We start from the raw sequence: 12,756 nt of genomic DNA, 5'->3' as shown, positions 1-12,756 counted from the left end.
ATTTGAAATGCAAATCATGTAATTTTGGAGAATCTCTGGCATCCACCGAGACAGTAATTGGCGAGAAATTTGCAGCGCAAAAGTTTTTCCGGTTCTTGTGTGCATCTGGCTCGTCATCATTATGGATGATTATGCAAGTAAACACAGTGTATAAGGATGACTAACCCCATTGAGGAAACCACTGAAAATAAACCTTAGTATATACAGTACACAGTTTATTAGGTACACCACCCCATTCACGAAAATGGTTTGCTCCTACAGACAATGAGTCACGTGGACGTGGCTTGCTCTACAAAGCAGGCAGACAGGCATTGAGGCATTTAGTTACTGTTCGCTTGAATGTTAAAATGGGCCAAACGAGTGACCTAAGCAACTTTGAGCGTGGTGCAGTGGTATGATCGCTGGTGCCAGGCGCGCCGGTTACAGTATCTCAGAAACGTTCTGGGCTTTTGGGCTTTTCACAAACAACAGTGTCTAGGGATTACAAACAAAAAAACACAATCTTGTGGGCAAAAACAGCTTGTCGATGAGAGGTCAAATGAAAATGTCAAAAATCGTGCAAGCTACAGTTGTGTGCAGAACGGCATCTCGCAATGCACAACTCGTCAGTCCTTGTTACGGATGGGCTCCTGCAGCAGACGACCACACCAGGTACCACTCTAAAAACAAGAAGAAGCGGGCCCAGTGGGCACGTGATGGCCTGGTCCGATGCATCCCAGTTCCTGTTGAATCAGGATTTGGCGTAATCCTGCCACGTGTCAACAGTACATACTGGTGGCGGTGGTGTCATTTTAAAATTGTATTTATTTAACCCTTATTTAACCAAGTACGTTGACTGAGTGTGGGGAATGTTTTCCTGGCACGGGTTAGGTCCTTTCATACCAATTGAGCAATGTTTCCATGCCCGAAGAATTCAAGCTGTGCTGGAGGCAAAGTGGGGTCCGAACCAGTACTAGATGGGTGTACCTAATAAACTGGCCCCTGAATGTACATACAGTATATTTGCTGTATAATAAAATTATGTATTATTACAATTATACTGCGCTTAACTGTGAGATACACAGCTTAAATCTGTATTATCATTCATATTACAAGGGGGAATAGAAATTATAGTATTTTTAAATAGTAGTTCATTAAAATAACTGAATAACTTAAAATAACAGTAAAGGTCTTCACTCAGGTCTAAGTGGATTTATAACAACCATTTTATCCTCTACTACTGGGAAAACACTTAAATCACAGCCCCTGAATTAAATAAGAACCACAGAAAAAATGACTTTTCTGACTCAGTTATTATGACATGAATCAATAGCTATGAAATTGGGGCAAACTGACTAAATGAAGTGAGTGAAATAGGAAATGTGTATTTCATAGTTGAGCTATGAGCATTACTGCTGCACTTCTGGTATGAAGTATTGGAAACCACTGGAGTCGAACTGTGCAAGCCCTGAATGTAAAATATTTCCCTAATGTAACTGGCTGCAACACACACATGCATGCATGCACACAGACACACACACATACAGACACACACACACACAGACACACACACACAGACACACACACACCCACCCACCCACCCACCCACACACACACACACACAATATCAGTGTGTTATTCACAGTACAACCCATCTGGTCCAAGTTAAGTGTAACATAGAAAGCTCATTCAGATATAGTGAGTGTAGATGCAAACTTGGCAAGGCCCTCTCCTCCACTCTCCCTCTCCCCCACTCTCCCTCTCCTCCAGTCTCCCTCTCCCCTGATTTCACGTCTAGACATCATATTGGAAAATGGCTAGCACACCACAAATACAAAAGGAATGCGGCAGCAGCAGCACGGCTGATACTATCCTTTATGGAAGAGAACACGTCTACCTGTTTTCGATAGAAGGGTGTATAGGTGGATTGGGTTTATATTGGTGGTTACGTCACTTAACTGTAATGGAAAACAAATGCCAGCGTGGTCTAAAGTATAACCTCAGTGTTTCATTAATGCCTAATCAGGACAATATGGCGAGCTGTGTTGGGAAACAGGACCAAGTAGAATCAGGACAATATGATGAGCTGTGTTGGGAAACAGGACCAAGTAGAATCAGGACAATATGATGAGCTGTGTTGGGAAACAGGACCAAGTAGAATCAGGACAATATGATGAGCTGTGTTGGGAAACAGGACCAAGTAGAATCAGGACAATATGATGAGCTGTGTTGGGAAACAGGACCAAGTAGAATCAGGACAATATGATGAGCTGTGTTGGGAAACAGGACCAAGTAGAATCAGGACAATATGATGAGCTGTGTTGGGAAACAGGACCAAGTAGAATCAGGACAATATGATGAGCTGTGTTGGGAAACAGGACCAAGTAGAATCAGGACAATATGATGAGCTGTGTTGGGAAACAGGACCAAGTAGAATCAGGACAATATGATGAGCTGTGCTGGGAAACAGGACCAAGTAGAATCAGGACAATATGATGAGCTGTGTTGGGAAACAGGACCAAGTAGAATCAGGACAATATGATGAGCTGTGTTGGGAAACAGGACCAAGTAGAATCAGGACAATATGATGAGCTGTGTTGGGAAACAGGACCAAGTAGAATCAGGACAAGCTGTGTTGGGAAATAGGACCAAGTAGAGGAACCCAAGTCTGTGTGTGTCAGGCCAGGGGCTGGATGGGCATCAAATAGTACACTGAATACAGACACACACCATAGCTTTTAACACACAGTCTGAATACAGATACACACACACCATGGGCATCACACACAGTGTGAATACAGACACACACACACCATGGTCATCACACAGTGTGAATACAGACAAGCAGGTTAGAGTAAATATCTAACACAGACTGATGGGGTTTCATTGACTTTGTACAATAATGGGTATGCAGGGTCTGAAGGCAAAATGAAAAGAACAGATAGACAGAGTGAGACACAAAGGGAGAGAGAAGGTAAAGGACTAACTAACTGACAGAAAGACACATTGACATGGACAAAAAAGAGCAAGACATTTACTCAGACAGGAGAGAGAGAGAGAGAGAGAGAGAGAGAGAGAGAGAGAGCGAGAGAGAGAGAGAGAGAGAGAGAGAGAGAGAGAGAGAGAGCGAGAGGGAGAGAGAGAGAGAGAGAGAGAGAGAGAGAGAGCATTTCCTCAGACAGGAGGGAGAGAGAGCATTTACTCAGACAGGAGGGGGAGAGAGAGAGAGAGAGAGAGAGAGAGAGAGAGAGAGAGAGAGAGAGAGAGAGAGAGAGACAGTCACTCTATGTGAGTGCAAGGTGATATAGAGAATATCAACCCACCAGGAGGAACTGGGTGAACTCTCCATAGCTGAGGTGCTTGGTCCTCTCCGTGCCGAAGTGCAGCCGCATGAACTCAGAATCCCAGTTAAAGGGGATGTGCTGATGGTTGGTGGTCTGGCTGAAGACCTGCTTCACATCCTCTGAGGAGACCAGACAAGACAGGCACCTTTAATGAAATCAGTCCCCTTTTTATTCTGACCCTGTTGACAAACAGACTATTGTAGATGGCTGGTTAGCAGTAGCATTGCTTCACAAGACTCAGTTACTTGCAGACATGGGAGACAATGTTGTGTATTATGTCAGGAAGAAATGTGCTATTATTTTCTATGAAATCGTAGAAATGATCCTCATTGACCAGTTTCTTTTTTATAGATCTCATATTAGAAAAGTATGTGTTAATAATTACGAAGGTTACAGGTCCCTGAAACCATAGGTCTAAACAACGATGATGGATAGATATCTGATGGAAGCATTAGACAGTACTATAGGCCTACCGTAGCTATAAAATATGCAAAGCTATGTGATTATACGCTTTTCTAATTCTGTAAGAGTCTCATTCAGTAGAGGTAATGTAGGTGGGAGACATTGAACACCAGCCCAAATGATTACAGCCTCATCAGAGAAACCAAAACAACAGATAGTCAGAAAGAAACCTATTTTTTATTACACCACTAAACAAAAAACGTGTTTCATACCCTAGCATGTATCAGTGAATGAATAACTTAAAGAGAAATGAGAGAGGGGATCCGTACCAAATTGCACCCTATTCCATAAATACCTTTGATCGATAGTAGTGCACTATTTAGGGAATAGTTATGTCATTTGGGACACAGACCAGAGAAATGGTAGTGAGATTTTTTTCCCCAGACAGATCAGGCCATACCTTTCGGAACAAGACAGCTCCAGCAGGTTTTACACTTTAATGAGGCAATAAAAATGCTGCATTTACTGGGCAGTGTAACACTGCAGTGCCATTCCCCATTCCAGACCTGCCGTTTATATTATCAGCCTTTATGGACCTGTCAACATTCAGGCAACCTTTTATTCTTCTATTTTTTGGTCTCTTTGGCTGAAGTACAATCCCGTTTTAATGTGTGTTGCATGTCACAGTTTAATTAACTCTATTCCACAAAATGATGGATTTACTTTTTATAAAACACTTAAAATTAACATCCCTTCATGTAAAAATATCTGTTTTTCCGCGATCACTTAATAGGAATTACACAGGTTATTAACAAACAAGAAAACAACGTACAAAAATGTAATAAAAATGTATAACAAAAACCCATTTATGATGTGGAAAAACAAACTGTCTTTAATGCAGCTAAGCCACAGCAATTCCTGCTTTCAATACGTTATAAAGGAGTGACTTGTTATTTTGGTTGAGATGGAGAAGGCCATTTCATCTAAGGAAAAATTGAAGAAAGAGATGAAATCATGTAATGGATCACAATAAAGCAACTTTGACAAGACCATAATCTCAATCACAAGTTATTTGCTTTCGGTGAAATGGTAGCTGAACGTGAGCGATAAACAGCAGCGTATGGGCATGTGTAATGTTTTTCATGCAATTTTCCACTTCTTGTTGCATCTCCTAGCGTAGCCACGGTAGCGTCGGGGTAGGCTATATTCATTAACCTTTCAGAAGGCAGAAAAACAACAGAGCTTTTAATTACCAAACCAGATACACCACGTCACTGATAAATAGTGTAATTGCTCCTTTTAAATATGAACATTTACATATGTGCATACATAATCAACCACAATGATCTTACTCCCTGCCGACTACCAACAATTAGAACTGAATTTACTTTCTCTCTGTTTGTGCCCAAGATATGTGTGCCGCATTTCAAATCAGTCCTAATGTGCTAATTTGGCATACCTACAGAAGGCAAAATTAAGGTTGTTTAAATCAATTAGGGAAATGTGAATCACGTACAAATGTCTCCTCTTCTCACCTCTGGGCTTGGAGCCTTCTAGGTAATGGTCCCAATCACAAACACACTCCCCTCCTCTCCGACAGACAGACATGTCTTCTCCCCCCCCCCCCCCCACCCCCCCCCCCCACCCCTCCAAAACCAATATCTGTCATCTCCATAGGGGTGCTTACACTGTCACCTTCATGGGGGCTAAGGTTACTGTCATTGATTCTGATGGTTATATGTGACAATATTATTTTTTAGGTCATTTTGTTTTTTAGTAAAAGTGATGTCTTTTACCTCTTCCAAAATAAAAAAAATAAAAAATGTCCAATGAAATAAATAAAATAACTTATAGTGTACTTGAGAACAGCTTTAAGAATTCCTCCTTCACTTCAATATAATATCCTAGCTATAAGTGTCCACATTGTTTTGTACTTCAGCGGTCACTAATCAAACCTGGGGGTTGGAAATAGAGCTGTCAATCAAATCAGAGGGAACGTTACGTACCGTAGGTGGCTGCTCCTTTGCCCGTCTTGTCGAACAGCAGGAAGGCAACCACGTAGAGAGCATCTGGGGCACAGAGGACCGACTCAAAGGCCACAAACTCCTGGAAGGAGATCAACCTGATGGAAAGAGAGAGAGAAAGAGAGAGAAAGAGAGAAAGAGAGAGAGAGAGAGACAGACAGACAGACAGGCAGACAGGCAGACAGGCAGGCAGGCAGGCAGGCAGGCAGGCAGAGGCAGGCAGGCAGGCAGGCAGGCAGGCAGGCAGGCAGGCAGGCAGGCAGGCAGGCAGAGGCAGGCAGGCAGGCAGGCAGGCAGGCAGGCAGGCAGGCAGGCAGGCAGGCAGAGGCAGGCAGGCAGGCAGGCAGGCAGGCAGGCAGGCAGAGGCAGGCAGGCAGGCAGAGGCAGGCAGGCAGGCAGGCAGGCAGGCAGACAGACAGACAGACAGACAGACAGACAGACAGACAGACAGACAGACAGACAGACAGACAGACAGACAGGAAGGTGAATGTTAGGATATCCTAAAGGTCTACAGATAATGGCCTGTTCCACAATGAAAAAGCAGAGGACTATCAGTAAAACAAGCAAAAAAATGGATACAAACGTAGTAGTTTGTACTTGTTCATACTTGACACATTTTACAGCACGTGTAGTGTAATCATTAAGAAGAGAACTATACAATTCCAATGTATAACACTGGGCTTTACTGGGTGACAAAACCAAACAACAGAACAGCCTATCAATATATGTCCATCTTAATTCAAGTAGGCCACTTCTCAGCTGAGTGAAATGTCCTAAATCCAATGAGTATGACTGTAGGAAAATAAAAACATTAAACAAGGTTTTGAAAGAACTCTGTTCTTCATGTCAGTATAGTGTGCCAGTCTGAGTTGGCTGCTATAACGTTGACGGGCAACTTTACACATGTAAAAAGGATTAAATACGACGTTTTACATTTCCCCCTCTGCCATTATAAACAGGTGTACAAGCACAAAGGGAGTTTTGAACGGATATCCTTTCACTATATTTCAGCACAAAAATATACATTTGTGCACAAGCCCAACAATGTATTAGGAAGGGTGAATTCTCTCTTGCTCTCTCTCTCTATCTCTCTATATTTTTCTTTCTTTTTCTCTCTCCCTTTCTCTCTCTCCCTTTCTCTTCTCAATCTTTTCACTCTCTCTCTCTCTCTCTCTCTCTCTCTCTCTCTCTCTCTCTCTCTCTTTCTCTCTCTCTTGATGTGTAGGCTACAGAATGTATGTGTCATTAATACCATTGTACTACACTTCTCTCTAATATGCCCACATCTTCTATAACAAAGGGAGAATACACCAACTGATCCATGGGAGCCCTGGGGACCCCGGCGCAATCTAGTCTTAATTCATGCTCGGTTCAAAGTTGCCTCAAGTCCATTATGAATTTCACAAATGGATACTATAATTACGCAGGGTCAGTCCTAATGAGCAGTCCCCTGAGCATGCATCTGCAATCTATTTCAATTTCCAGGGGAGCGATGATTACATTTTTCTGGCTACTCTAATTAATTTTGTTACTGATGAAATTCAAAGATGGATTCATTTGGAATTTGTAGGCTTGTAGGCATGCTCTGCCTGCCTTACAGTGTAGAAAAAACTGCCGTGTTGAAAAGTCAAGAGTAATTGTTATATTAACTAAGCGAGCTGACAGTTTTAGAACAGGGGCCTGTTGGTAGGGAGTGGGTGGAGGGATACAAAAGTGTGCTGCTGAGTCCATGCATCGGCTGTTAGAGGAAAGCTAACATATTTACAACTCTCGCGGCTGGAAGCATATTGAACGTTTAAAAGGAACATTTTCTCAAACATAACAATTACCAATTTGGAAGGTCATTTCATGAGTTACTGTTTGACAATAATACAGACGAGAGCAGGGGAGAAAACAGATACTGTCTAAAATGCCTGAAATAAGACGAGGAAGTACAGTATGCATATCAGCTTACATTCATTTATGTTGTTAGCATTTCAGTATTTTTCTAGACATGGCTTATGAGCATTTTACTGAAACTTACACTGCTGTTGATTATCAGGGGTATTCAGATGACACACACAGACACACACACACACACACACACACACAGTGGTGATTGTGCCAGGGATGAGGCTTATGATGGTTGATTAGCATTGCTATGACTACTACAAAACAATTACCCCCCAAAAAGAGAGGGCATCACTTTGCAATGCAGACTCCAATAATCAAATCAACCAACAGTATCTACCAACCATCAACTTATATGGCACGGGACCAGGTTTTTTCTAGGCATGTCCATGGTCTGGGTAAACAGTGCACAAACATATGCATTTACGAACATGAGACTATGTTTCTGGGAAATGTAAGACGTACACAGTTAATGCTATACCACATGTACGGGATTGTTATTCACTTTAAATCTTAGTCTGAGAGTCAGAGGTCAACAAAGGTTGAAAGTGTCTCTCTGTACGAAGTCAATGTGGAGGTAGACATCCTTGATGTCTTTGTTTGAAGGTGTCTATGAAAGTCTAGACTTTACTGTCATCTTCAACAGCTAGCGAGGGTCTAGAACACTGTTTACAGCATAAACACTTGGGCGGATTAGGCTGGAGCGACAGCTTTTATCCCTGCTAGTAAAAGGAAAGACGATCCCTTCAATAAACCCCCTGTCCCTGCTATTGTCACTGACAGCCTTCCACCCAGAGGTGACTGCTGGCTAGCTGACTGACTGGCTGGCTAGCTGTCCGGCTGGTGGGCTGGATGCTTTGGGTTCTTCCAAGCAGACCACACCAAAATGCACATGGCTGGCTGGGAGGACTGCTATTTTCCCAGCATGCTCTCTTTACAAAGTTTTAACCCCAGAGACTAACCTCAGAGGGTTTGAAGAGGTTTCCATTGGAAAAAAAGAGAGAAAGAGAAAAATAAGTGTGTATGAGAGAGAGAGAGAGAGAGAGAGAGAGAGAGAGAGAGAGAGAGAGAGAGAGAGGGAGAAAGAGAGAGAGAGAGGAGGGAGGAAACATCTCTGACACATCTTTGAGACAGAAGTAGGGATGTCTACATGTGCTGAATGAGTAATTTGCAGACATAGAGAGGGAGTGTATCTATCTCAGCCAGCCAAGTCTGGGGAGGGTGAATAACAAGAGAGAAAAGTGATTTCCAGGCAGAGAGACTGTGATGGCTGTCAGTGAGTGTATCACCTGATTTACACAGTCACAGAGGGAGGCAAAGAAATGCATTACACTGTTTACGTACATCCAAACCCCCTCTACTCACAAAAACGATTACCCCGCCCTGACTCATCTCTGTGAAATGGAATCCTACCTGGGGTAAAAACAGAGGCAGACGCATTGGCAAGAAAAAATGTATGCAGTATGCATATCCTGAAAAAGACTCTAATTTTAACTAGAGGGAGTATATCATAATATGATTGTGTAAGTGGCTTGTTTCCTTACTTTCTTTTTTGTCAGGGAGGTCACTCAACAGGTTCTTGCCAATACTTGAAAAACAATGCGTTCCTGTTTTCCGTGAACATAAAAGGGGGTGATGTTGACACGCGTAGCCATTGTCTGTTCTCTCTTCCGCACTAGGCATAATCATCCATCTCATTGTCTGGTGAAATCAGAATGTCTTAAAAAAAAAAACGAGCTAAAACAAAATACATGACGACTAACCTACGATGCCAACTGTAAACAAAATGGAGGCATTCAAACAAAGGTTTCTGATTTCGTGGCTTTGATCAAACCATCAAAGCAGACATTTCTGCTTCCTTATCATTTGGTATCCCCTACCCACCACCCGACCACACCAAATTAAGTTTAGATACAGAGACCAAGCCATGGTTTCCTAATAGATTTATCCCTTAATAGCAGTTTTGCTGCAGCCATTTATCTGGCTCGCAAAGCCGCACAATGCAAGAGTGCTGAATGGCATGGGCAATTACAGTGCATGTGTGCAGCCAGCCTCCACTCCATTTTAAAGCAGGCTTTCATAATGTGAGCAACATGACCGCATGCACTCTGCTCTTTGCCGGAGCCCAGGTGGTTGCCATGGCAACACACTTTTTCTTTTTGACTTACCCTAACATTTTATTGCCCGTCATTATGTATCATTAAAAACATACATATTAATGCAAAACACAGGGGTGATGGGGGTTAAGGGGAGAGGGGGAAAGATGAGATGAATTAGGGTACAACAACCAACAGGAGGAACAGAACAACACCTGACAAAGGGCCTTTGAGGATTTCTAAGAGTTTATTTTTGAAACATAATAAATCAAATAAATAAGTGGTAAATAAATTCATCATGAGCTAAAAAAAAGTATAATATTTGGGTTGCATCCTGTGCATTAGAAAATAAGGGCTAGGCCCTATCTATAACCCTAGCAGTACTCCAGGCCCTATCTATAACCCTAGCAGTACTCCAGGCCCTATCTATAACCCTAGCAGTACTCCAGGCCCTATCTATAACTCTAGGAGTACTCCAGGCCCTATCTATAACCCTAGCAGTACTCCAGGCCCTATCTATAACTCTAGCAGTACTCCAGGCCCTATCTATAACCCTAGCAGAACTCCAGGCCCTATCTATAACTCTAGGAGTACTCCAGGCCCTATCTATAACCCTAGCAGTACTCCAGGCCCTATCTATAACCCTAGCAGTACTCCAGGCCCTATCTATAACTCTAGGAGTACTCCAGGCCCTATCTATAACTCTAGCAGTACTCCAGGCAATATCTATAACCCTAGCAGTACTCCAGGCCCTATCTATAACTCTAGGAGTACTCCAGGCCCTATCTATAACTCTAGCAGCACTCCAGGCCCTATCTATAACCCTATCAGTACTCCAGGCCCTATCTATAACTCTAGGAGTACTCCAGGCCCTATCTATAACCCTAGCAGTACTCCAGGCCCTATCTATAACTCTAGCAGTACTCCAGGCAATATCTATAACCCTAGCAGTACTCCAGGCCCTATCTATAACTCTAGGAGTACTCCAGGCCCTATCTATAACTCTAGCAGCACTCCAGGCCCTATCTATAACCCTATCAGTACTCCAGGCCCTATCTATAACTCTAGGAGTACTCCAGGCCCTATCTATAACCCTAGCAGTACTCCAGGCCCTATCTATAACCCTAGTAGTACTCCAGGCCCTATCTATAACTCTAGGAGTACTCCAGGCCCTATCTATAACTCTAGCAGTACTCCAGGCCCTATCTATAACTCTAGCAGCACTCCAGGCCCTTTCTATAACCCTAGCAGTACTCCAGGCCCTATCTATAACCCTAGCGGTACTCCAGGCCCTATCTATTACTCTAGCAGTACTCCAGGCCCTATCTATAACCCTAGCAGTACTCCAGGCCCTATCTATAACCCTAGCGGTACTCCAGGCCCTATCTATAACCCTAGCAGTACTCCAGGCCATATCTATAACCCTGGCAGTACTCCAGGCCCTATCTATAACCCTAGGAGTACTCCAGGCCCTATCTATAACCCTAGCGGTACTCCAGGCCCTATCTATAACTCTGGCAGTACTCCAGGCCCTATCTATAACCCTAGCAGTACTCCAGGCCCTATCTATAACTCTAGCAGTACTCCAGGCCCTATCTATAACCCTAACAGTACACCAGGCCCTATATATAACTCTAGCAGTACAAAAGGCCATATCTATAACTCTAGCAGTACAAAAGGCGAAATATCTATAACCCTAGCAGTACTCCAGGCCATATCTATAACTCTAGGAGTACTCCAGGCCCTATCTATAACTCTAGCAGTACTCCAGACCCTATCTATAACTCTAGCAGTACAAAAGGCGAAATATCTATAACCCTAGCAGTACTCCAGGCCATATCTATAACTCTAGCAGTACTCCAGGCCCTATCTATAACTCTAGCAGTACTCCAGACCCTATATATAACTCTAGCAATACTCATGGCCATATCTATAACTCTAGCAGTACTCCAGGCCCTATCTATAACTCTAGCAGTACTCCAGGCCCTATCTATAACCCTAGCAGTATTTCAGGCCATATCTATAACTCTAGCAGTACTCCAGGCCATATCTATAACTCTAGCAGTACTCCAGGCCCTATCTATAACTCTAGCAGTACTCCAGACCCTATCTATAACTCTATCAATACTCATGGCCATATCTATAACTCTAGCAGTACTCCAGGCCCTATCTATAACCCTAGCAGTACTCCAGGCCCTATCTATAACTCTAGCAGTACTCCAGGCAATATCTGTAACCATATCTGTAATCCAGGCCCTTGGTATAACCCTAGCAGTACTCCAGGTTGTTGTTGTAACCAACCTTTAGCTAGGCATAAAGCCTGGAGTTTTTCCTGGTCAGGGCCTGTATTCACAAAGCTTTGTGAGATGGTTAAAAGGCCAAACTGATCCTAGATCAGCACACATTCTCTGATACGCTTTGTGATACGAGCCCTGGTCGTCTGTCCATCATACCCACCCATCTTTCTTCTGGTCCACCACCCCAGCCAGCAGTGAGGTGGCCTCGTCAGACAGCCTGATGTCAGTGTGTGCATAGAGAAACCGGGCCACAAAGTCCTCTGGAGACATGAAGGCCTCATTGTTCTTCTGGATGCTGGCATACTGCAACAGCACACACACACACACACAGACAGACACACAGACAGACACACAGACACACAGACAGACAGACAGACAGACAGACAGACAGACAGACAGACACACACACACACACACACACACATAGAGAGAGAGAGACAGACAGACAGACAGACAGACAGACAGACAGACAGACAGACAGACAGACAGACAGACAGACAGACACACACACACACACATAGAGAGAGACAGACAGACAGACAGACAGACAGACAGACAGACACACACACACACACATAGAGAGAGACAGACAGACAGACACACACACACACACACACACACACACACACACACATAGAGAGAGACAGACAGACAGACAGACAGACAGCATAATTGATTTGTTAATAAGTGATCTATTGGTCAAGAAAGACACTGACGCTGACTG

At 43.4% G+C, this 12,756-nt stretch overlaps 1 protein-coding gene across 1 annotated transcript in view; it reads right to left on the bottom strand.

Moving 5' to 3' along the window:
* slc25a13 (solute carrier family 25 member 13) overlaps positions 1-12,756 on the bottom strand; it is a 94,077-nt gene that overhangs the window by 67,019 nt on the left and 14,302 nt on the right. The window contains exons 3-5 of the mRNA XM_090209176.1: positions 12,193-12,335; positions 5,732-5,847; positions 3,303-3,442 (exon numbers count right to left, since the gene is read on the bottom strand). Of these exons, the coding sequence (XP_090065302.1) occupies positions 3,303-3,442; positions 5,732-5,847; positions 12,193-12,335 (399 nt within the window). The remainder of the gene's footprint in view (positions 1-3,302; positions 3,443-5,731; positions 5,848-12,192; positions 12,336-12,756) is intronic.

The sequence above is a fragment of the Oncorhynchus mykiss genome, chromosome 18 (assembly GCF_057628025.1).
Source record: "Oncorhynchus mykiss isolate SJ-2025 chromosome 18, ASM5762802v1, whole genome shotgun sequence".
NCBI classification, from domain to species: Eukaryota; Metazoa; Chordata; class Actinopteri; order Salmoniformes; family Salmonidae; genus Oncorhynchus; species Oncorhynchus mykiss.
Note: the sequence above shows the minus strand (reverse complement) of the source record. Positions and strands in the feature narration are given on the sequence as shown.